The following is a 24,783-nucleotide window of genomic DNA, read 5'->3' on the forward strand; positions in this document are numbered from 1 at the left end:
ACTAAGCAAAATGAGACAACCAATTTTCTCTCAAAAAACCCCCCAAAACATTTTTTTTTTTTTTAAGAAGCTGTTTGGGTATAAACTACAAGCACAGAAAGGGTGAATATAAGGCCACGTGAAAAATGAGTGAACTTCCCTTTAAAGAAAGCTAAACTCATGTATTTCTGGTTGTTGAGTCAAAGATACAATGGCCAGTTGAATTTCATCTTTCTAAAAAATACAAAATTATTTCAGAATATTTTGGCAAGTTAGCTAAATCCTTGAATTCTGCGTTATAGTATAAACCTCTGGGCTAGATCGTTCCCACGCAATGGGCTGTTGAAGATGGAAATCAAAGGGAAAGAAGAAAACGGCTCTACATGGAACACACAATTATTTAACAATAGGGGTATTCCTTTTTAGCAAACTACCGTATAACATGTGCCGTGTCACTAGTTATGACACATGTATTCAATACGAACATAACAATGTTCAACACATATGTTTTGAAGTGTAGTTGGTTTCAAATTATTATGCGTAAGAAAAAACTTAAATGTACTCAAAAGTTGGTTCATCCCAGCAGTAGGTTAGAGTTCACAATTGCCGCAGTGTATGTGCGACTGTGCGCTGCTGTTACCGGGTTTTTAATTTGTTGAAAAGTGATTCATCGAAAAAAATAAGAAGAAGAACGGAGGAGAATGGCCTCTGGTAAGTTTGTTGTGAACTAAGTGTATGCGATGTGTTCAATATGAATTTTGTGTGTCACATTTGTATAAAAAAAAAACATTTAATGAGACTGCTGGCTCAGTTAGCTAGTTAAACTAGCGTTAGTTTTGCCAGCTTTCAAGCGCGACCATTAGAGAATGAACCCTAGCCATAGTTTGTTGGCGAATGTATTACCCTTTCGAAAATAACGTCTGCCGCTTTCTGTAAAATCAGACTTAGTTATTTTGACTCGCTCAACCATCTTTCTTGTGTAGTTTCCCTTTTTAGATGAGAATTGACCGCCATTTTTGTCGTGCAGCGTGGTCCTGTTAGCACTGTGCTAACTAGCAAGCTCACGTTAGCTAGCTAGTCTACGAGTATCACGCATATTATTAGCAACGATAGTTAGCTAGCTAACGCCAGCTATCCAAGGCCTGCTATTTCCACCGGGTAGTTATATACATTTCGTATTGACTTGCATGCATTGTTTATGATCACATTAGATGAGAACAACATTAATTTAAGTCACAACTTATCAAACTAAGTTGACTTGATATCGAAATAAGCTAAAGTAATATAGCGAGATAAGTTAGCTAACGTTACAGGTTTACGTCCTATTGGTGTGATCTTTGCTATTCATATTCGGAAACATGTTCAATGGCTAGCTAACAGTTAGATGGCTCATTGGCTAACCAGCTAGCGAACGTTAGTAGTAGCAGTTTTGCCACCCAATCACCCATATCCTTCTCGTTCACAGATTCGGGCTACGGTCAGCCTGGCGCTCAAAGGTAACGTGAAATCACAATGAATACATTAGCCACTCGGCGCTTTCAAGTTGCCATGAAACTTCGCTATCTATTTAGTTACCACTTAAGCAATTGCATAATAGTTTTTGTAAACTATACAATTAGCCACACAATGCTTGATCACTTTAAATATCTATTCGGATATGTTTTTAACGGGTAAATTAATTGATAGTAGGTCACATCCCCAGTTATGGTAGCTTTGGGGCGCAACATAGGGAGTCTGTATTGGTTGCGCTCCCTGAATTGTATTGGTGGGTGGCGACGGAAAATAACCCTACCAAAATATAGCTGGCTACGCACAAAAACGTTTCCTGCAAGAGGCATATATATAATCTCAAGGAACTGCACTACCAGACGTGAAATGTGACCTTTGCTATCAAATATAAGTCTGAATACAATTTGTCCCAACCACACCATATTCCTGCTGTGTATACAGTGGTAGAATGTGAAGTGTGTGGTCTTATGGCAGCCTGCTGTCTAAATGTACAGGAATATGGTGTTGTTCAGACAAGTTGGATTCAGATGTTTATTTGATAGCAAGGGACATATTTCACTTTACATCTGGTAAATAGAGTTCCTAGAGATTATACATATGGGCAGGGCAATGACGTGGTGCACATGTGAGACAGTATGCAATTTTCGGGCACCACTTTTGGCTCGTGCGTGCTATTTTCAGAACTACAGGCTAAGAAGTATACGAAAGTTCAGGAGAATCTCTAAGATATCTAACTTTACCTCTCCCTCCCACAGCTATGGATCTTATCCTCCGGCTCAGCAGAGTGGGCCGGTATGTGTGGAGCCTCAATTTCTCACCGAGTATTTTATGAAACTATTTTCTATGTTACTTTCATCCCACCTTTGTTCATATAATGACAATTAAATGCGTATTGCAGGGCTACAGTCAAGGAAATGGAAGTGGCTCATATGGTGGACAGAGTTATGCTGGCTATGGACAGTCTGGTATGTTCAATTTATGGAGAGTCTTGTGAAATTATTTGAGGTCTAGAAGTTGCTGTTTATAATACATAACGTTTCCATTTTTGTTTCTCCAGCTGAGGGTTATGGCCAAACACAGGCAGCAAGCTATGGCCAGCCGGCCTATGATGGCTATGGTCAACAAGGTTCGGATTCCGCTGCTGGGTAAGGCCACTGGCACTACATGAACATAGTATTCCTTGCCGTTATGTATGTTGCCTTTCTACTGCTCTAATCTCATTGCAAATGTTACCTTTCAGTAATCTGTTTTGTTCATTATTAAAGTCTTTGTTGGTGTCTCGGGAATAATTGTTGTGAAAACTTCTCACGGTATAGTGGTGCTGACAAGTCGTCATACAGTCAGCCAAGTTCGTATGGCAGCACCGCTGGTGGCGGTTCTTATGGACAATCTCAAGGAGGCTACAAAGGTCGAAGTGAAGGTTAGTTATTGTATAAATTTACAGTGCATTCGGAAGGTATTTAGACCCCTTCTCATTTTGTTATATTACACCTTATTCTAAAATGGATAATATATATTTTTTCTCGATCTACACACAATACCCCATAACACATTAAAAAATATATATATATATTTTTTTTAAAACGTAACATATGTATTCAGACCCTTTACGATGAGACTTGAAATTGAGCTCAGCTGCCTCGTGTTTCCATTGATCATCCTTGATGTTTCTACAACTTGACTTGAGTCCACCTGTGGTAAATTCAATTGATTGGACATGATTTGGGAAGGCACACACATGTCTATATAAGGTGCCGCAGTTGACCGTGCATGTCAGAGCAAAAACCAAGCCATGAGGTCAAAGGAATTTGTCCATAGAGCTCTGAGACAGGATTGTGTCGAGGCACAGATCTGGGGAAAGGTACCAATCTCTCTGTCTGCTGCATTGAAGGTCCCCAAGAACACAGTGCCTCCATCCTTAAATGGAAGGTGTTTGGAACCACCAACACTCTTCCTAGAGTTGGACGCCCAGCCAAACTGAGCAATCAGGGGAGAAGGGCCTTGGTCAGGGAGGTGACCAAGAACCCAAGTCACTCTGACAGAGCTCCAGTGCAGAAGGCAATTCAGAAGGACAACCATCTCTGCAGCACTCTACCAATCAGGCCTTTGTGGTAGATTGGCCAGACAGAAGCCGCCACTCAGTAAAAGGCACACGACAGCCCACTGAGTTTGTCAAAAGGCACCTAAAGGACTCTCAAACCATAAGAAACAAGATTCTCTGGTCTGATGAAACAAAGATTGAACTCTTTGGCCTGAATGCCAAGAATCACATCTGGAGGAATCCTGGCACCATCCCAACGGTGCAGCATGGTGGTGGCAGCATCATGCTGTGGGGGAAGTTTTTCAGCAGCAGTGACAGGGAGACTAGTCTGGATTGAGGTAAAGATGAATGGAGCAAAGTACAGAGAGATCCTTGATGAAAACCTGCTGCAGAGTACTCATGACCTCAGACTGGGCGACGGTTCACCTTCCAACAGGACAACTGCCCTAATCACACAGCCAAGACAACGCAGGAGTGGCTTCGGGGCAAGTCTCTGAATGTCCTTGAGTGCCCCAGCCAGTGCCTGGACTTGAACCTGATCAAACATCTCTGGAGAGACCTGAAAATAGCTGTGCAGTGTTGCTCCCCTACCAACCTGACTGAGCTCGAGAGGATCTGCAGAGAAGATTGGGAGAAACTCTCCAAATACAGGTGTGCTAAGCTTGTATCGTCATACCCAAGAAGACTCGAGGCTGTAATTGCTGACAAGTGCTTCAACAAAGTACTGAGTAAAGGGTCTGAATACTTATGTAAATGTGATATTTAAAGTTTTTAATTTCAAATAATTTGCTAAAATGTCAACCAGTTTTTTTGCATTGTCATTATGGGTTATTGTGTGTAGATTTAGGTGCGGGACAAATGTAATACATTTTAGAATACGGCTGTAACATGACAATGTGGGAAGTCGAGTGGTCTGATTAATTTCCGTATGCACTGCATATATTACATGGCAATGATTTTTCTTGATCAAATGGCCTGCAAAGATCTGCATACTTAGATTTTTTCAGTCTGTTTATTATGATTTGGAGGATCACCGATTTTATAGCCAAGGTTGATCGGCCAGTTTAAGATTGGACTGTTTAAGATGTCGTCTGAATGACACCCATTAATAAATAATAATAAAATCACTTCTTTGCAGAAAAATCTCATACATATAAAACAAAGTGCCATTCATATATATATAACAGGAAATACAAATGTGCGCAAAGAAAGACAACACCACATAACTCAAAAGGCTTGTGTGCCTGTGTTTTGCCCCAGGTGAAGGCGGTCAGGGCAGGAGGTATGGTGGAGATGATGGGAGCTCAGACAGGGGCTCTTCTGACGGGTATAGAGGCCGAGGGCGTGGTGGGTACGAGCGCGGGGGATACGACAGGGGTGGAAGAGGCGGCCCTCCATCCGGTATGGGGTAAGTTCCAGAGCGTGACCACCCGCAAGGTACTTCTGCAACACCCATGCCAGGTAGATGTTCCTTCCAACGCAATGCATGATATAACCCATTGTGATCCATCACCCCACACCTCATCCACATGGACTAATACCTTGTCACCCCTACCCCTTCCTGCTATAGGCCCCCCTCCCCCCACACCAATTTTCACCTGGGGTGTGCCTAGGGCTGGGCGATATGGCCTAAACTCATATTTAGATTTTTTTTCTAACTCATGGACGATTAATCATATCTCGATTTTTGATAAGTTTTCTCTACGCTTTGTTGCACAGTTAAAGGTCAACACACTGAATTTCAAGTGGTCAGGAATAATCGAATGAATTCAGGGCTTGTAAAATTATACCAAGGTTACAAATAAGCCTTCCACAACCATAAGAACCATTATTTTATCAAAATAGTTTCACCTGCTTTTTTGCGATAAACACAGATTTCTGGCTTTCAAGTCTGTATGAAAAATTCATTTTTTTGTTACAAATTTAACCACGCACATCCACTAATAATGACCAACTTATTGTAGCAGGCATTATAGAAAATTAGCACAGGGCTCAATTTCTCAAGCACAAGCCCATGTGCTAGTGAGTAGCCAGGGGATCTTTTTTATTTCAAGATCTATTTGCTTGCTAACAAGGTAGAACAGTTGAACTGTTATTAATAGACCCACATGTCCATCTACAACTCTTGGAACAGCCTGCCTGTTCACTTAGTTTAAATATTGGAATCAGGTGGCCTACCTGGATAGGATGCTTATTTTTCAGAATGAGAACAAGTTGACCATTCCTTTATATACAGTTGAAGTCGGAAGTTTACATACACTTAGGTTGGAATCATTAACACTAATTTTTCAACCACTCCCCAAATTTTGTGTTATCTACTTTGCTTGACGCAAGTAATATTTCCAACAATTGTTTACAGACAGATTATTTCACTTATAATTCACTGTCTCACAATTCCAGTGGGTTCGAAGTTTACATACACTAAGTTGACTGCCTTTAACAGCTTGGAAAATTCCAGAAAATGATGTCATGGCTTTAGAAGCTTCTGATAGGCTAATTGACATCAATTGTAGGTGTGGATGTATTTCAAGGCCTACCTTCAAACTCAGTGCTTCTTTGATTGACATCATGGGGAAATCAGCCAAGACGTTAGGAAAAAATGTGAAGACCTCGAAGGCTGGTTCATCCTTGGGAGCAATTTCCAAACGGCTGAAGGTACCACGTTCATCTGTACAAACAATAGTACGCAAGTATAAACATGATGGGACCACGCAGCCGTCATACCGCTCAGGAAGGAGACGCGTTCTGTCTCCTATCGAGGAAGAAGCCACTGCTCCAAAACCACCAATTAAAAAAGCCAGACTACGGTTTGCAACTGCTCATGGGGACAGAGATCGTACTTTTTGGAGACATCCTCAGGTCTGATGAAACAAAAATATAACAATTTAGTCATAATGACCATCGCTATGTTTGGAGGAAAAAGGGGGAGTTTTGCAAGCCGAAGAACACCATCTCATCTGTGAAGCACAGGGGTGGCAGCATCATGTTGTGGGGGGGCTTTGCTGCAGGGGGGGACTGGTGCACTTCACAAAATAGATGGCATCATGAGGAAGAAATTGTGGATATATTGAAGCAATATTTCAAGACCTCAGTCAGGAAGTTTAAAGCTTGGTCACAATTGGGTATTCCAAATGGACAATGACCCCAAGCATACTTCCAAAGTTGCCCTGACTTGAATCCTATAGAAAATTTGTGGGCAGAACTGAATAAGTGTTTGTTTGTGTGAGCAAGGATCCCTACAAACCTGACTCGGTTACACCAGCTCTGTCAGGAGGAATGGGCCAAAATTCACCTAACTTATTGTGGGAATCTTGTGGAAGGCTACACAAAGCGTTTGACCCAAGTTAAACAATTTAAAGGCAATGCTACCAAATACTAATTGAGTGTATGTAAACTTCTGACCCACTGGGAATGTGATGAAAGAAATAAAAACGGAAATAAATCACTATCTACTATTCTGACATTTCACATTCTTAATATAAAGTGGTGATCCTAACTGATTTAAGATTTTTTTTTTACTAGGATTAAATGTCAGGAATTGTGAAACAGAGTTTAAATGTATTTGGTTAAGGTCTATGTAAACTTTTGACTTCAACTGTAAATGCGTCTTGTTATGCTCATTGAGCCTTTATGAAACAGACCAGTCAGCTAGCACATACAGTAAGTCTGGCTAAAATTATGCTAGCGGTACATGGTGCTGCACGCGACAAACTGAGCATTCATGTTACTCAACAGGTTTGTTGATACTCTTGTTTTTAGTAGGGTCTGCTCTGTTCTACATTTTGGGAGTTGAGACATAAGGGTAAGTTCTTGTCTATTACTGTAAAATAATGTAACCGTTAGTCAATATGAAAGATTCTGTTAGACAACATCAAATGCAAGTAGTTTTTTTTAAACTGCTTGTCAAAGTTAAACTACATGGCCAAAAGTATGTGGACACCTGCTCATCAAACATCTCATTCCAAAATCGTGGTCATTGATATGGAGTAGATTCCCCCAAGAAGCTATAACAGCCTTCACTCTTCTGGGAAGGATTTCCACTAGATGATGCAACAGCTGGGTAGACTGCTTCCATTTAGCCACAACAGCTTTAGTGAGGTCGGGCAGTCGGCGTTGCAATTCATCCCAAAGGGTTGAGGTCAGGGCTCTGTGCAGGCAAGTCAATTTCTTCCATAACGATGTCGACAAAACATTTCTGTATGGATCTCGCTTTGTGCCTGGGGAGGGGCATTGTCATGCTGAGGCAGGAAAAGGCCTTCACCAAACTGTTGCCACAAAGTTGGAAGCACAGATTTGTCAAAAGTCTTTGAAAGTTATAACGTTAAGATTCCCTTCACTGGAACTAAGGGGCCTAGCCCAAACCATTAAAAACAGCCCAGACCCTTATTCCCCCTCCAGTTATGCATTGGGGCAGGTCGTGTGATTCATCACTCCAGAGAACGTGTTTTCAGAGTCCAATGGCGGGGAGCTTTACACAACTTGAGCAGCTTGCTTGGAATTGTGCATGGTGATCTTAGGTTTGTGTGCGGGGTTTTTTGGCCATGGAATCTCATTTCATGAAGCTCCCGACGAGCAGTTATTGTGCTGATGTTGCTTCCAGAGGAGGTTTGGAACTCCGGCGTGTGTGTTGCAACAGAGGCCAGACTATTTTAGGCGCTAAAGCACTCGGTGGTCCAGTTCTGTGAGCCTGTGTGGTCTACCACTTTGCTGCTGAGCCTTTGTTGCTTTTTGACGCTTCCACTTCACAGTAACAACACTTACATTTGACCAGGGCAGAAATCTTAAGAACGGACTTGATCGAAAGGTGGCATCCTATGACCGTGCCACGATGAGTCACTGAGCTCTTCAGTAAGGCCATTCTTCTGCCAACGGTTGTCTATGGTGGCTGTGTGCTCTATTTTTTTTTATAGCCAAAGCCACTAATTTGAGGGGGTGTCCACATAATTTTGCATATGCGGTGCATTTGGAAAGTTCTCAGGCCCCTTAACTTTTTCCGCATTTCGTTACAGCCTTGTTCTAAAACTAATTCAAATTGTTTTTTCCGACACACACTAACCCATAATGACAAAGCAGATACAGGTATTTAGAAATGTTTGCGTGTGTGTAAAAAAAAAAAAACGTATTCAGACCTTTTACTCAGTACTTTATTGAAGCACCTTTTGCAGCAATTACAGCCTCGAGTCTTCATGGGTATGGCGCTACAAGACAGTCCCCAAATAGAGGTGTGACATTCTCCCATTCTTCTCTGTAGACTCTCTCAAACTCTGTAAGGTTGGATGGGGATCGTCGCTACACAACTATTTTCACGTCTCTCCAGAGCTGTTCAGGTTCATATCCCGGCCTCTGGCTGGGCCACTCAAGGGCATTCAGAGACTTGCCCCGAAGCCACTCCTGCATTGTCTTGACTATGTGCTTAGAGTTGTTGCCCTGTTGGAAGGTGAACCTTCACCCCAGTCTGAGGTCCTGAGCGCTCTGGAGCAGGTTTCATCAAGGATCTCTCTGTACTTGCTCCGTTCATCTTTCTCTCGATCCAGACTAGTCTCCCAGTCGCTGCTGCTGAAAAAATCCCCACAGCATAATGCTGCCACCATGCTTCACCGTAGGGATTGTGCCAGGTTTCTTCCAGGCGTGATTCTTGGCATTCAGGCCGAAGATTTTCTAATGGTTCAAGTCCATTAGGTGCCTTTTGGCTAACTCCAAGTGGGCTGTCATGTGGCTTCTGTCTGGCCACTCTACCATAAAGGCCTGATTGGTGGAGTGCTGCAGAGATGGTTTTTCTTGTCAAAGGTTCTCCCATTTCCACAGAGGAACTCTGGAGCTCTGTCAGTGACCATCGGGTTCTTGGTCACCTCCCTGACCAAGGCCCTCCCCTGATTGCTCAGTTTGGCTGGGCGTCCAGCTCTAGGAAGGTTTTTGGAGGTTCCAAACTTCTTCCATTTAAGACTACTGTAGACTGCTGTGTTCTTGGGGACCTTCAATGCAGAAGACACTTTTTTTTTGGTGTCCTTCCCAAGATCTGTGCCTCGGAGCTCTACAGACAATTCCTTCGACCTCGTGGCTTGGTTTTTTTCTCTGACATGCATTGTCCACTCCGGAACCGTAAATAGACGTGCGTGCCTTTCCAAATCATGTCCAATCAATTGAATTTACCACGGGTGGACTCCTATGAAATTGTAGAAACATCTCAAGCATGATCAATGGAAACGGGATGCACCTGAGCTCAATTTCGAGGCATCACAGCAAAGGGTCTGAATACTTTTGTGAAGGTATTTCTGTTTATTTTTAATACATTTCTAAAAACCTGTTTTCGTGTTGTCATTATGGGGTATTGTGTGTAGATTGATGGAAAAAATTATTTAATACATTTTTAGAAAAGGGCTTTAATGAAATGGGAAGGGGTCTGAATACTTTCCTAATTCACTTAATAGTATATCTCGTCTTTTGTTGTGAGTGGCAGGTTGAGGGGCTTGGTGTCTGTGTGTGAAGGAGACGAGACCAAAAGACACAACGCTCATAAAAAAGAAAAACCAAAAAGAGAAACTATCTTGAGATACAGAATTTGGAACATCGCGCTTAAACATTAATTCGATATCGCCCAGCCCTAGATGTGCTATATGCTTCACTCATTGAATTGTATTTGTGGTTTAAATGACTTGTAAGGATATAACCTGTGTTCCATCTCAATCATAAATTTGCATGCAACATTCTGGCTGATTATGGCCTTGCTAGTGAATTTCAATTCATGTGAAGCTCAAATGGCTTGTGGGACAGATGACATGGGGTGTCTGCTACTGACTCCTGTGGTGCAAGGAGTTAAGTGGACACTTCACCTGACCCCCTTTATGAAGTACATAGGGTGTTGAGGATTGAGTCACTTCACCAGCCAAGGATCCTGTAGACCCCAGCTTTTGTACATCTTCATTTAACAAGGCTGTTGAATATAATAGTCAGGAATTTGTTGCTTGCCAGTCATCAGTTCACATTGCAATCTATCTACAATGGCAGTTCTGGAAACTTTTTGTAGTTGACAAGCAATTATAGATCTTGGCCAAGTAGCTTTCAGTGTAGAAGACTTGTAGCCTAAACCATTATTTTATCAAGGTTACTTTTCTTATCCTTGGCTATCATTTGAAATTGAGACTACATTTGTAACTGGAAGCTTTTAACAACCACTTTGGTAATGGCATTGAATAACGAGTACAGTAGTTCTGCCGCAGTGCTGTCACATTCTCAATTTCTGACCATCGAGATTTCATTTTTCATGGTTCCTGACAAGTAATAGACATCAGAGGAGCATTGTAATGCTTCAGCACATGTATATCAAACGTGGCCTAAGATCTGCTACAAATCCTGCTGGCTGTTATTATGGATGCTTTTCACTATTGAAAACCATTCATTGGTACTCTGTGCGAAGTTAAGACTATATTATAGCTGGAATGAGGATTATTTTTGCCCCCCCCCCCCTCCCGGTTGCTTTGAGAACCGCCTCATGAGCACCTTAAACAATGCCCCAGAATGATCTGTTATTGAAGTGACCTGATTTTCACAAGTTATACCCAAGGAACATTGTAAGCTGCTGTACATCAACAGGTTTCATTCAAGTGTTGTATATTTGACATGGAGACATTTGTATTGTGTTAACTTTGGATCTACATTTTATACTACAGGTATCAGTGAATGAAATAAAACTTGGACCTCAGCTAATGGAGCTCATATATAAGCACTCAATGGAAGAACGCTCGACTTGTCGAGTGCCGCAGCTATTCAAACCATTTCGACCTATCAGTACTTTTTTTATTTTTTATTATAACTTTTTATTTTTTATCCAAAACTAAATCCAACTGAATACTCTAAGATAATCTGGTTTTGTAGCAATCTAAATTTACACATTAGCCATCAGAGCCTTCACTCATCAGAACCTACCTGTATATAGTGGGCATTTTGCCTAGTTTTGTCCATTTTGATCTTAAAACATCCCAGACCTAACACTTTCCCATGTGAGTGGGAAGACATTTCCACAATAGTCGCACACCATGGCAGGAGTGCATACTGATGGGGATGTAGGGGAGCTTTGAGCTCTGTTGGGACAAAGAAAACCCATCATATCTACAATTTTTCCTCTGCAGAGGTGGTGACCGTGGTGGCTACAAAAATTTCGGTGGTAAGTGACGAGCATCAGAACTGTCTCGGTTGGGGAGGAAAAAGGTTGATTAGGAAAAGAGGAAAAAAGGGAGTAGGAAAGAAAGCAGAACAAACTGAATGCCACCATTTTGTTGTCAAAACCTCAGACCTCCACCTATTTGTTCTTAGGGAGGGGGATTTCTCATAAATGCTCTTTAGGGTTAAGCACAAGAGAGCCTGAAGTTTATACATAATGGTATTGTTGCATGAGGACAAGGTTGAATGTAAATGACAAAGGATGAGAAGTGTGCTGTGGCGAAGAATGAAACTGGAGAGAGCTCTTATTTTTTTTAATCTTCTAAACTCAAATCATTTCTACCCATGTTGCAAGGTGTTGAGTGATTATATGAATGACGCAAATGTCTCAACACTGCAGCAGAAAGCTGTAAACGGCCTTATTCTAAATGTTAACGTAGCCTCGTGTGTGTGTGTACACTATTGGTAGAGTTGATGAATTCTTGTATGGATGTTGAATGAGGTTGTGTAGTGTACAAAGTGCATGTTCTCATGGCTTTTCCCACCTTTCCTCTTTGATGTATTTCAGGTCCCCGAGACTACGGCTCAAGGGATGAACCAAGTGAGTTGCACTTGCTTGTTGCTACCCTGAAATTCAATCTAGGGTTTGACTATTCCTGCAATCATGCCAGCCTAACACTGACCTCTAGTCTCTCGCAAGCAAATGCCACAGAACAACAGGCTGTTTGAAGTGATGCGTCTGCTGACTAGTACCTCGGTGTTTGTCCCCAGCTGGAGGTAGCGGTGGTAGCCAAGGTAGCGGCAGCGGTGGGGAGCAGGACAACTCTGACAACAACACCATCTTTGTCCAGGGACTGGGAGAAGATGTCACAAGTGATGAAGTGGGCAACTACTTCAAACAGATTGGGATTATTAAGGTAAGGATTGGCAACGCCTTAGCCCCTACCCCATAGGGCCTAGATTTTATTTTTTTTATTTTTTTTTATTTCACCTTTATTTAACCAGGTAGGCTAGTTGAGAACAAGTTCTCATTTGCAACTGCGACCTGGCCAAGATAAAGCATAGCAGTGTGAGCATACAACAAAGAGTTACACATGGAGTAAACAATTAACAAGTCAATAACACAGTAGAAAACGAAGGGGGGGTCTATATACAATGTGTGCAAAAGGCAGGAGGAGGTAGGCAAATAATTACAATTTTGCAGATTAACACTGGAGTGATAAAAGATCAGATGGTCATGTACAGGTAGAGATATTGGTGTGCAGAAGAGCAGAAAAGTAAATAAATAGAAACAGTACGGGGATGAGGTAGGTGAAAAGGGTGGGCTATTTACCAATAGACTATGTACAGCTGCAGCGATCGGTTAGCTGCTCAGATAGCTGATGTTTGAAGTTGGTGAGGGAGATAAAAGTCTCCAACTTCAGCGATTTTTGCAATTCGTTCCAGTCACAGGCAGCAGAGTACTGGAACGAAAGGCGGCCAAATGAGGTGTTGGCTTTAGGGATGATCAGTGAGATACACCTGCTGGAGCGCGTGCTACGGATGGGTGTTGCCATCGTGACCAGTGAGCTGAGATAAGGCGGAGCTTTACCTAGCATAGACTTGTAGATGACCTGGAGCCAGTGGGTCTGGCGATGAATATGTAGCGAGGGCCAGCCGACTAGAGCATACAAGTCGCAGTGGTGGGTAGTATAAGGTGCTTTAGTGACAAAACGGATGGCACTGTGATAGACTGCATCCAGTTTGCTGAGTAGAGTGTTGGAAGCCATTTTGTAGATGACATCGCCGAAGTCGAGGATCGGTAGGATAGTCAGTTTTACTAGGGTAAGCTTGGCGGCTTGAGTGAAGGAGGCTTTGTTGCGGAATAGAAAGCCGACTCTTGATTTGATTTTCGATTGGAGATGTTTGATATGAGTCTGGAAGGAGAGTTTGCAGTCTAGCCAGACACCTAGGTACTTATAGACGTCCACATATTCTAGGTCGGAACCATCCAGGGTGGTGATGCTAGTCGGGCATGCAGGTGCAGGCAGCGACCGGTTGAAAAGCATGCATTTGGTCATATTTCATGTAAGTGGCTAGGATGTAGGGATTGTTTCTGGATGGGGAGTGCGTCTCCCTGTACACTTGCATGGCTACTAGTGACGGGGAGCGGCATATCAGACCTGCCAACCTGCACACATTTTGCATACCGTGCACGCAATTTGAGGTCAAAGTACGCTGGTACAAAAATTGACCTTTAAATGGGCTTCTATTGGCGCATTGTGGTTTTTGACTCGGCCGTCTGAAGTTGGAGCCAATCGGAAGACTTGGCAGAGGAGAAATGGCTAGCGCTCCAGCTCGTTGTACTAGCGTACAATTTTCCTCCCGCGAGCTGGCTGGCAGCTCTCCACTTTGTTGATAGCACTGTGTGGGGGAAAGGTTTACAAATGCATTTTCCGAAATTTAGTCAAGCACAACCAAATTTGGAGTTGGCTCATTAATGAAGGTGTCATTATGACGGCGGTAGTTAGCTACAGCGTTTAGTCAACTGAGCAAAAGCACATTCTTGCCCGCACATTTTTTGATCTCCACAAAGGTAGTCGGCGTGAGTGCATTGGCGAGCAAAGAGACCTGCAGTACTTCAGTGCGCGTTGCTGCGTGGGTGGAAACAGACATGGCAGAGAGCTGTTCCGCTAATACCATCCTTCACAGAAAGTTGTTAGACTAGATTAGTAGGCCAATGTTAATCGGTTATTAATTTGTCCTCTTGATATACAGTGGGGAGAACAAGTATTTGATACACTGCCGGTTTTGCAGGTTTTCCTACTTACAAAGCATGTCTAATTTTTATCATAGGTACACTTCAACTGTGAAGTAATTCATTTTATTGCATGACATAAGTATTTGATACATCAGAAAAGCATAACTTAATATTTGGTACAGAAACCTTTATTTGCAATTATAGAGATCATACGTTTCCTGTAGTTCTTGACCAGGTTTGCACACACTGCAGCAGGGATTTTGGCACATAATGTGTTGGCACCTAAGTGTCGTGATAACTTACCATGAGTTCCCTGGCAATTCCCAGTCTTAATGGCAAGCCAGATTTATGTGTCCTAGTGTTAATCTTTGTGTCCTGTCTTGATAGTTGAACAAGAAGACTGGCCTGCCCATGATCAACCTGTACTCTGACAAGGCTACTGGAAGACTGAAAGGAGAGGCCACGGTCTCATTTGATGATCCACCTTCCGCCAAAGCAGCCATTGAGTGGTTTGACGGTAAGGGTGTACTCTTTATTCCGCTTATGCTGTGTTCAGTTCTTCTGTTACATTCTCATCCATGTCTAATTTTCTTATAGGCAAAGAATTCCAAGGGAAACCCCTCAAAGTGTCTTTTGCCACCCGAAGAGCTGAGTTCACGCAGAGGGGTGGTGGTGCAGGAGGAGGAAGAGGTGGCGGAGGAGGTACGTTTCATTCACATTTTGGTGACAAACCATTCAAATGTTGCGGTAACTACCCGCGGGTGAGTTTCCTAAAAACACAAGGTTATCTTTGTGCTAAAGATAAGCTTTAAATCCATTGGTAGGCAATAAGGTATAACAATTCAGATACGAATCGGAATCTGGTTCAAATATTTAAGATATGAGTGCATCATTCTGAGAACCCAACTGTAGCATGCATCGGGCAGTACAACTCTTCACACAGCATGCTGACCAACTGGTTGGTAGGACTATTCCTGATTTAACTACCACCGAATAAGGCACTTTGAAGAATGGAAAGGCAAAGTGGCATGTGCTCTGCACAGGTAGAGAGCCCCGTCTGTGCAGATGCTTGGTGTGAACCAATGTAATTGTCATCATGCTCTGTTGAAAATGCTGTTTTACCAGAATGAAAGTATGCTACTAATTTGGTTACCTGCTGATCTGGGCTTACATCATTTAGATTTTATTTTGATTCTTCAGGTTCACCATCAGCAATAGTTTTAGTAGTTTTGCTTTAAACACTGTATTGAGTACTTTTTTTAGATTCAGGGTAAAGTTGATTTCATAACAAGGACAGCAATCACTTTTGAGAGCTGCGCTACATGGTCAACGCGGCTGGGAGGAAAAGAGAACCTAACTCTGAAAGTTTTTATTTTCTTTTACCTTTTTCTTTCAAATACTTATATTTTGGCAATAAATGTTAGCGCATTTATTCGCATCGAATGAAATCTCATGGGTTCGTTACTCTAGTCCAACAGAATCGCACCTCCATCGTTTCAAATGAATACCTACCGTGGCCCATGTATCTAGATCGAATTGTCTTGAAAGGGAAAGATGCATGCCCCTAATAGGTAATGGAATAAATTATCTTGATGCTAAATACTAGATGGACATTTTCCTTGATGGAAAAATTCAGCTCTTCTAAAGTATTTTTGTGGATAGGATTGTCTGATCATGTCAACGATGATTTGGTGTCTCTGGCGTGAACCAGGTTTGGGTGATATACTTTGAAATGCTGACTGAGTTTCAATCGTTTTAAATATCTATATACACTGAGTATACAGAACATTAAGAACACCTGGTATTTCCATGACTGACTGACCAGGTGAAAGCTATGATCCCTTATTGATGTCACTTGTTAAACCTGTTGCAGCTCTAGGGGCAGTATTTTCCTTTTTGGAGAAAAAAAAACATTCCTGTTTTAAACGGGATATTTTGTCAGGGCAAGATGCTAGAATATGCATATAATTGACAGCTTTGGATAGATAACACTAACGTTTCCAAAACTGTAAAGATATTGTCTGTGAGTATAACAGAACTGATGTTGCAGGCGAAAGCCTGAGAAAAATCCAATCCGGAAGTGCCCCATATTTTGAAAGCGCTGCGTTCCAATGAGTCCCTATTGAGCTGTGAATGTGCCATCAACCAGCTTACGTTTTCTACGTATTCCCCAAGGTGTCTACAGCATTGTGACGTAGTTTTACGTATTTGTTGAAGAATAGCCGTAGGCGGCTACATTGCGTAAGTGGTCACCTGAAGAATCCCAGGGTGACTCTCGCGTAAAATACAGAGGTAGCCATTACTCCAATCGGTCCTACTGAAAATCAAATTGTCCCGGCGGATATATTATCGAATAGATATTAGAAAAACACCTTGAGGATTGATTATAAACAACGTTTGCCATGTTTCTGTCTATTATGGAGCTAATTTGGAATATTTTTTGCCATTTTCGTGACTGCAATTTCCAGGCGATTTCTCAGCCAAACTTGAAGAACAAACGGAGCTATTTCCCCTACAAAAATAATATTTTGGGAAAAAATTTACTTTGGCTATCTACCTGGGAGTCTCGTGAGTGAAAACATCCGAAGCTCATCAAAAGTAAACTATTTAATTTGACTGCTTTTCTGATTTCCGTGACCAAGTTACCTGCTGCTAGCTGGACAAAATGCTATGCTAGGCTATCAATAAACTTACACAAATGCTTGTCTAGCTTTGGCTGTAAAGCATATTTTGAAAATCTGAGATGACAGGGTGATTAACAAAAGACTAAGCTGTCTCAATATATTTCATTTGTGATTTTCATGAATAGGAATATTTTCTAGGGATATTTATGTCCTTTGCGTTAAGCTAATTAGTTTCAGGCGATGATTACGCTCCCGCATGCGGGTTTGGGAGTCACAAGAAGTTTTAAATCCGCTTCAGTCAATGTAGATGAAGGGGAGGAGACTGGTTAACAAATTATTTTTAAGCCTTGAGACATGGATTATGTATGTGTGCCATTCAGAAGGTGAATGGGCAAGACAAAATATTGAAGTGCTTTTGAACAGGGTATGGTAGTCTGTGCCAGGCGCACTAGTTTGTGCTCAACAGTTTCTCATGTGTATCAAGAATGGTCCACCACCCAAAGGACATGCTGCCAACTTGACCCAACTGTGGAAAGCATTGGAGTCAAGATGGGCCAGCATCCCTGTGGAAAGCTTTCGACACCTTGTAGAATCCATTCCCCGATGGGTAGGGGTGTATGAAACTCAATCAGGTTCGTGTTCCTAATGTTTGCTATACTCAGTGAGCTCCAGAAGTATTGGGGGGTGGGGGAGTGCGTGTAACTTAATATTATGGGGACCAAAAGTATTGGGATAAATTCACGTGTATTAATAACCCCATAAGAGTTGATGTCTGTACCCTCGCAGAAATCTAATTGGTGTGTGCCATGTATATTGTCTATCCCACCAGACATGTTCATGACATTAAAATGCCAAACCTGTTAGCCAACGATATTAATTTGGGGACGGGTCGAAACATTCATGGATATTTAGGTAGCTTGCTATTGATAGCTAATTTGTCCTGGAAAAGAAACATTGGGTTATTTTAGCTGAGATGTATATGGTCCTTTTTTTTGTATTTTTTGGGGGGGGACAGGCTCTTTGTAGAATTTTGGCCCATGTTGAGTCATACAGAATTGTGTGTTCTCTACTGTAAACTTAAGTCTCCCCCTTTTTATTAATTGTTTTCTAATGTGGATTTTATATGGCAGTTGGCAACTGACTTTGATGTGCATTACCACCATCAAATGAATCGGGGTCACCCGCCACTCCATCTCTCAATCACCCACGTGGGTGTATGCTCCTAAAAACCAATGACTTGCACTGCGTCAAGCATCTAAAATAGTACAAAGTTGTGTTTTTATCACCTGGCTACGCAGACACTCGTGTGAGCAGTTTGAATGAAATTATTGACTAACAGGTATGTGCGTTTATTTTGCAACGCATGCGATGCCGGGCAGTGTGGTCAGCATGTAAGCCAATTTATTAGCCTTTGCATCTGCGGTGGAAGGTGGCGGCGCTACAGGGGTGTTTGTCAGACCATGAGACAATCCGAAAATCCGTCTTACCAAAACGTCTGTAGCGTCTCAAGAACCCGCACATGTCCGTTTTTCTCTAGGATGACCACAAGACACCTCTGATGGTAGCCCGGTACCAGTGAAAATAACTATGGAAGTACAGTGCTTTCAGAAAGTATTCACATCCCATGGCTTTTCCCACATTTTGTTGTTACAGCCTGAATTTGAAGTGGATTAAATTGAGATTTTCTTTGTCACTGGCCTACACACAATACCCCATAATGTCAGTGGATTTGTTTTTCGTTATTTTTATTAATTTAAAAATGAACGCAAGACATTTCAGCTTTTAAGTATTCAACCCCTTTCTTATGGATACCTTAAATAAATTCAGGAGTACAAATGTGTTTAACAAGTCATAACTTGCATGGACTCGCTCTGTGTGCAATAATAGTGTTTAACATGATTTTTGAATGACTACCTCATCTCTGTACCACACACATACAAGAATCTGTAAGGTCCCTGAGTCGAGCAGTGAATTTCAAACACAGATTCAACCAGAAAGCCCAGGGAGGTTTTCAAATGCCTTGCAAAGAAGGGGACCTATTGGTAGATGGGTATAAAAAAAAAGCAGACATTGAATGTCCCTTTTTGAGCATAGCGAAGTTATTAATTACACTTTGGATGGCATCAGTACACCCAGTCACTACAAAGATACAGGCGTCGTTTCTAACTCCGTTGCCGGAGAGGAAGGAAATCGCTCAGGGATTTCACCATGAGGCCAGTGGTGACTTTAAAACAGTTAATGAGTTTAATGGCTGTGTTTGGAGAAAACGGAGGTTAGATCTACAACTTTGTAGTTACTCAACAATACTAACATAAATTACAAAGGGAAAAGAAGGAAGCCTGTACAAAGTACAAAATATTCCAAAACGTACATTCTGTTCAACAAGGCACTGAAAGTAATACTGCAAAAAATGTGACAAAGCAATTAACATTTTTTTCCTGAATACAAACTTTTGTTGTGAATGCATCGCATTAGAGTACCGCTGTCCATATTTTTAAGCATAGTGGTGGTGGCTGCATCATGTTATGGGTATGCTTGTAATCATGAAGGACTGGAGTTTTTTTAGGATAGAAATGGAATGGAGCTAAGCACAGGCAAAAGCCTGGTTGTATGACTTCCACCAGACACTGGGAGATGAATTCACCTTTCAGCTGGACAATAACCTAAAACACAAGGCCACATCATCTTGTTACTTACCAAGAAAATGGTGAGTGTTCCTGAGTGGCTGAGTTAGAATTTCCAAGTAGATTTAAGTAAAAACTATGGCAAGACCTGAAAATAGTTTTCTACCATTGCTCAAAAACCAATTTGACAGAGCTTGAAGAATTATGGGAAAAGAATCATGGAAAATGTTGCACAGTCCAAGTGTGGAACGCTCTTGAAGACTTAACCAGAAACTCAAAGCTGTAATCACTGCCAGAGGTGCTTTTACAAAGTGAGTACTTACTTTCAATTATCTGTACATTTTGCAAACATGTTTTCACTTCGTCACTTGCTCCGAATACAAGTGTAGACCTTTCAGTGAAATGCTTACTTACAAACCCTTAATTCTTCTTGAATTGCTCTGTTGGTTAAGGAAATATTGACCAAATTAAACTAAAGTAACACAATGGAATAACGAGGCTTGAAGGCACAGGGGGTACCGGTACCGAGCCAGTGTGCGTGAGGTAATTGAGTTGAGGTCATTTGTAGGTAGGGGTGAAGTGACTGCATAGATAAGAAACAGCGAGTAGCAGCAGTGTACAAAACAAATGGGGGGGGTGTAAATAGTCCAGTGGCCATTTTGATTTAATTGTTCAGCAGTCTTATGGCTTGGGTGTAGAAGCTGTTAAGGAGCCCTTTGGTCCTAGACTTGGCGCTCCAGTACCGCTTGCCGTGCAGTAGCATAGAGAACAGTCTATGACTTGGGTGAATGGAGTCTCTGACAATTTTTTGGGCTTTCCTCTGACACCATCTATTATATAGGTCCTGGAGGGCAGGAAGCTTGGCCCCAGTAATGTACTGGGCTGTACGGTCAGATGCCGAGCAGATGCCATACCAGGCGGTGATGCAACCGGTAGAACTTTTTGAGGATCTTCAGTCTCCCGAGGGGGAAAAGGGATTGTTGTGCCCTCTTTATGACTGTCTTGGTGTGTTTGAACCATGATAGTTTGTTGGTGATGTGGACACCAAGGAACTTGACACACACGACCCACTCCAGCCCCATCAATGTTAATGGGGGCCGGCCCGCCTTTTGCTGTAGTCCACGATCAGCTCCTTTTGTCTTGCTCACATTGAGGGAGAGGTTGTTTTCCTGGCCCCACACTGCCAGGTCTCTGATCTCCCTGTATGCTGTCTCATCGTTGTCGGTGATCAGGTCTACCACTTGTGTCGTCAAACTTAATGATGGTGTTGGAGTTGTTTGGCCACGCAGTTGTGGGTGATCAGGGAGTGCAGGAGGGGACTAAGTACACACCCCTGAGGGGTCCCAGTGTTGAGGATCAGTGTGGCAGACGTGTTGTTGCCTACCCTTACTACCTGGGGCGGCCCGTCAGGAAGTCCAGGATCCAGTTGTAGGGGGAGGTGTTTAGTCCCAGAGTCCCCTTAGCTTAGTGATGAGCTTCATGGGCACTATGGTGTTGAATGCTGAGCTGTAGTCAATGAACAGCATTCTCCCATAGGTGTTCCCTTTGTCCGCGTGGGAAAGGGCAGTCTTGAGTGAGATTGCGATATCAGTGGATCTGTTGGTCATTATGGGGTCCTGTGTGTAGATGGGTAAGAATTATTTTATTTTAATCCATTTTGAATTCAGGCTAGATCACAACAAAATGTATGAATAAATCGGGGGGGGGGGTGCAAGAGGGTTGCGGAGGCTTGACTCGCTGGGCATCTTACAGTATGTCATGCATTCTCCAAATTTGGTCCACATGGAATTATAATTCGGAGGAGTGGCTTCTGTGTAGGAACTTTTGAATGTTCTTTGAGCTAGGTAACTAGTAATCTTAAATTAGCTAGCTGACCAGCTTGTGTATTTTGTGAAATGTGATAAATAGGCCTATAGTATCCTTAATTAGCATTATAAAGTTAATAGACTTTTTTTTTCTAGCTAATTCAGATGATCTTGCCTTCTAAATCAAGCTTGTAACGTCATTACAGTAGCATATACTTCAGAAGGGCGAGGAGAAGGTAGCCTGCACACGTTCTGGAAACGATTTTAAGCTTGCAAGCAGACGCCCATTTGTTTCTGAGTGACAGAGGGCTTTCCATAGGCGTTTTGTTGTGGGAATAGGAAAACAATGCCTGGAGCGTAAAATAACGTTTCTGTTCCGGAACGGTATGGATCACTTTCGTTACAGGTTCTGTTTGATCCTTCACATTTTATTTTTCTGTTCTGTTCCCTGAACCAGTTCCAGGTCCTGTTTCATTATACATATGAAGATATTGGTCTATAGGTACTGTACACAAAGTTTTGGAGAAATCTTTTTAGTGGTGTCAAAAGATGCCACATACTCCATTTTCAAAATGGTGGCTGATCCATCACAGTGACATCATTGGTCCAAGAGGCAAGTTTGTTCCTTGGGTAGAGTAACCTTTGTTCCAAATTCCAAGACTGTAGGTTGAATGAGGAGGCGGGGCTAACCTCTTTGAAGTCGAAGGTGGTTTATAGCACCAGTATTTGGCAGTTGCACCACGTGTAACCAGATGTATTTGTGCATAATTTTACACCATCCCACAAAGTTTGATATTTGTATGCCTTACCACTTCAGAGCTATAGCGCTCCCAACGTTAAAAAAATAATAAATCTAACAATTATAATAGGGTTCCAACCCCTTCATTACACTATTGTTCAAAATTCAATCACCCTATTCACCCTCATTTTCCTATGCTCCCCCATGGGCTCATCTGTGACTATCCATAGTTTTAAGCTGACGTTAGCTAGCTACTTTTTGTCACTCAACACCGACAAACAGCTATAACTTTTGATTGGTAGTAAATATTTCTGTTCAGATTTTTGATTTGTATAGCAGAGAAGTAGACCAAGATGTCATACCTTCTAAGTTTAAGTCGAAAGTCCTGCAACACTTTTCAATTACACTTGCTTGGCAGAAATGCAATGAGTTTTCTAAATCCGCTTTATTTATTTTTTTAAGATATCACATTTGAATAGCGGAGAAGTAGAGCATTAAGTCTTATTCTAACCTGTGAAAGTGTTCAATTTTGATTTAAAAGTTTGCGGAAATGTTATTGATGCTGTTAAAAAAACTACTTTTGTTTGATCGGTAGATTATGTTTGTTCAGATTTTAATAGCAGAGCAGAAATATTTTATACAAACTTCTCTAAGTTGGCAAAGTGTCAAACTAGCTGATTTGTGTCAAGTTGCATTATTGCATTTACAGTGAATGGAATGTTGGATGTCCTGTCACAATGGGACCATTTTTAGAATGCTTAAAAAGTTAGACAAATAGTTTAAAAGGTCCAGACCAGTCCACACATTTTAAAGTTAACGGCGTTCCTAGCTTAAATGGTGTAAGAGGAATGCTAAAGAATAACTATAATAAGAAATGTGTAATTTTTTAAAGTAGGGACTCCTGCTTTGCACGCCAAACTAATAAATAGAAGTCAGAAGTAAGTGGTATAATATTTAAAGTGTTTCTGCTTTTGCAAGCCAGACTAATTCTTTGTTTCTGGGAAATTACTCCTAAAGAATAAACTGAGCTTTCTTCGAACCCCGTTGTTGAAGCAAGTGGTATTTGATGTCGCTATTTAGGTTTTGGGGGCCGTGGTCGTGGACGTGGGTTTGGAGGAGGAGGCGGAGGAGGTGGTGGTGGTGGTGGTGGTGGTGGACCCAACTTTGACATTAAGGGAGGGGACTGGCCATGTCCTAACAGGTATTTATTGCAATATTTTGTTTGAAGCAGGACTGGTGCAATTAAAACAATTTATTAGTCATCCATTGTATGTGCCACTAAATTATGTTCTCATATGAAGTGGCTACATCTTTGATGGTTGACAATTGTTCCCCTCTCCTTTTCAGTTCTTGTGGCAACATGAACTTTGCACGACGATACGAATGCAACAAGTGTGGCACACCGAAACCAGGGGACAGCGGAGGAGGTATGTAATGATGGCTATGAGCCTGTGGTAGAGAGAACTGCGTTTCAAGTAGACTATAGGGGGAAGTTGAGTCGTTTAACCACTAATACTATAAACTACTTCTTCTCTGTTGGAGAACTTGCTCTAACAGCTGGCTTATGTTTGTAGATCGTGGTGGCGGCAGAGGAGGTTATGGTGGTGACAGGGGCGGCGGCTACAGAGGCCGTGGGGGATTCCGTGGAGGTGACCGCGGTGGTTATGGCGGAGGTGGATATGGTGGTGACAGGGGCTACAAGATGGGAGGAAGGTAAATCGATTACTGTCATTTCCCTCCCATGCAGTTCAATATTTGACCAGAAGAGGGTATACCTGAGATGTGAAAGTGAACTGTAGAATATTGAATTAGATTCACTTTTTTTTTTTTTTCCTTTTTTTTGCTCGTAGTAATGTGTGATTTTTATATTAAGCTAGCTCAACACCAGTCAGCATTATCTGACTGAATGCCAATGCCTTCATGGTATAATTTACTATGGGTTTATTGTTTTCTTCCCTCAGAGGTGACCATAGAGAAGACAGAAGAGACCGGCCATACTAAGGATTCACATGGACACCATTCCAGCCCAGGGGTTAGGGGAAGGGGGGGGGGGGGTTGATATACACTTTGATTTGCATTCCTTTCATTACCAATGCATCACATGTACTGCTTCTGATCTGTCTTGTCGGGAGGTCAGGGTAAAGATGTGCAACTACTGTGAAAGGACTTTTGGGCTGATAAGCAGGGTTGTTGAAGTGGGCAGGGTCAAATGTCATGTTTTTTTGTTTATTTTCATTTCCCCGATTCTAAGTCCAGGCATTGTGAGGTAGACTTCTAAGACTTCGTATCATTGTTTTGTAAAATTGAAATGAACTGTTTTACTTGGGTTTCTCTTTTTTCCAAATGATATTAAACTGTTCTGATCTTAGTGTCTTCCTGTATGTTTTACTTCAAAGTTCTAGTGGGAATCTACATACATATTGAATGTGTGGGTATTAATTGTCAAATGCTAGCAACGTAATTAAGCATGTCAGCTTTTTTTCAATGTCTGCAGGTACATTTTGAGGTCTACTGAGTGGTGCGGCAGTCTAAGGCACTGCATCTCAGTGCTAGAGGTGTCACTAC

The 24,783-nt window shown here is 41.9% G+C and overlaps 1 protein-coding gene across 2 annotated transcripts; it reads left to right on the forward strand.

The window, feature by feature from the left end:
• Positions 1-560: 560 nt before the first annotated feature.
• LOC109905361 (RNA-binding protein FUS-like) lies at positions 561-24,591 on the forward strand. Of its 2 annotated transcripts, XM_031790388.1 has the most exons (16): positions 561-690; positions 1,445-1,475; positions 2,244-2,280; positions 2,387-2,453; positions 2,546-2,633; positions 2,805-2,908; positions 4,790-4,937; positions 11,656-11,690; positions 12,255-12,287; positions 12,458-12,603; positions 14,814-14,943; positions 15,024-15,128; positions 23,299-23,419; positions 23,566-23,645; positions 23,793-23,931; positions 24,180-24,591. In XM_031790388.1, the coding sequence occupies exons 1-16, from the start codon at positions 681-683 to the stop codon at positions 24,217-24,219; spliced, it is 1,314 nt and encodes a 437-aa protein (XP_031646248.1). In that variant the 5' UTR covers positions 561-680; the 3' UTR covers positions 24,220-24,591. The 2 variants fall into 2 exon arrangements, with proteins under 2 accessions (XP_031646248.1, XP_031646249.1); XM_031790389.1 differs by lacking the exon at positions 11,656-11,690 and having other exon boundaries at positions 583-690.
• Positions 24,592-24,783: the final 192 nt, after the last annotated feature.

This window comes from Oncorhynchus kisutch, linkage group LG15 (assembly GCF_002021735.2).
Source record: "Oncorhynchus kisutch isolate 150728-3 linkage group LG15, Okis_V2, whole genome shotgun sequence".
NCBI lineage: Eukaryota > Metazoa > Chordata > Actinopteri > Salmoniformes > Salmonidae > Oncorhynchus > Oncorhynchus kisutch.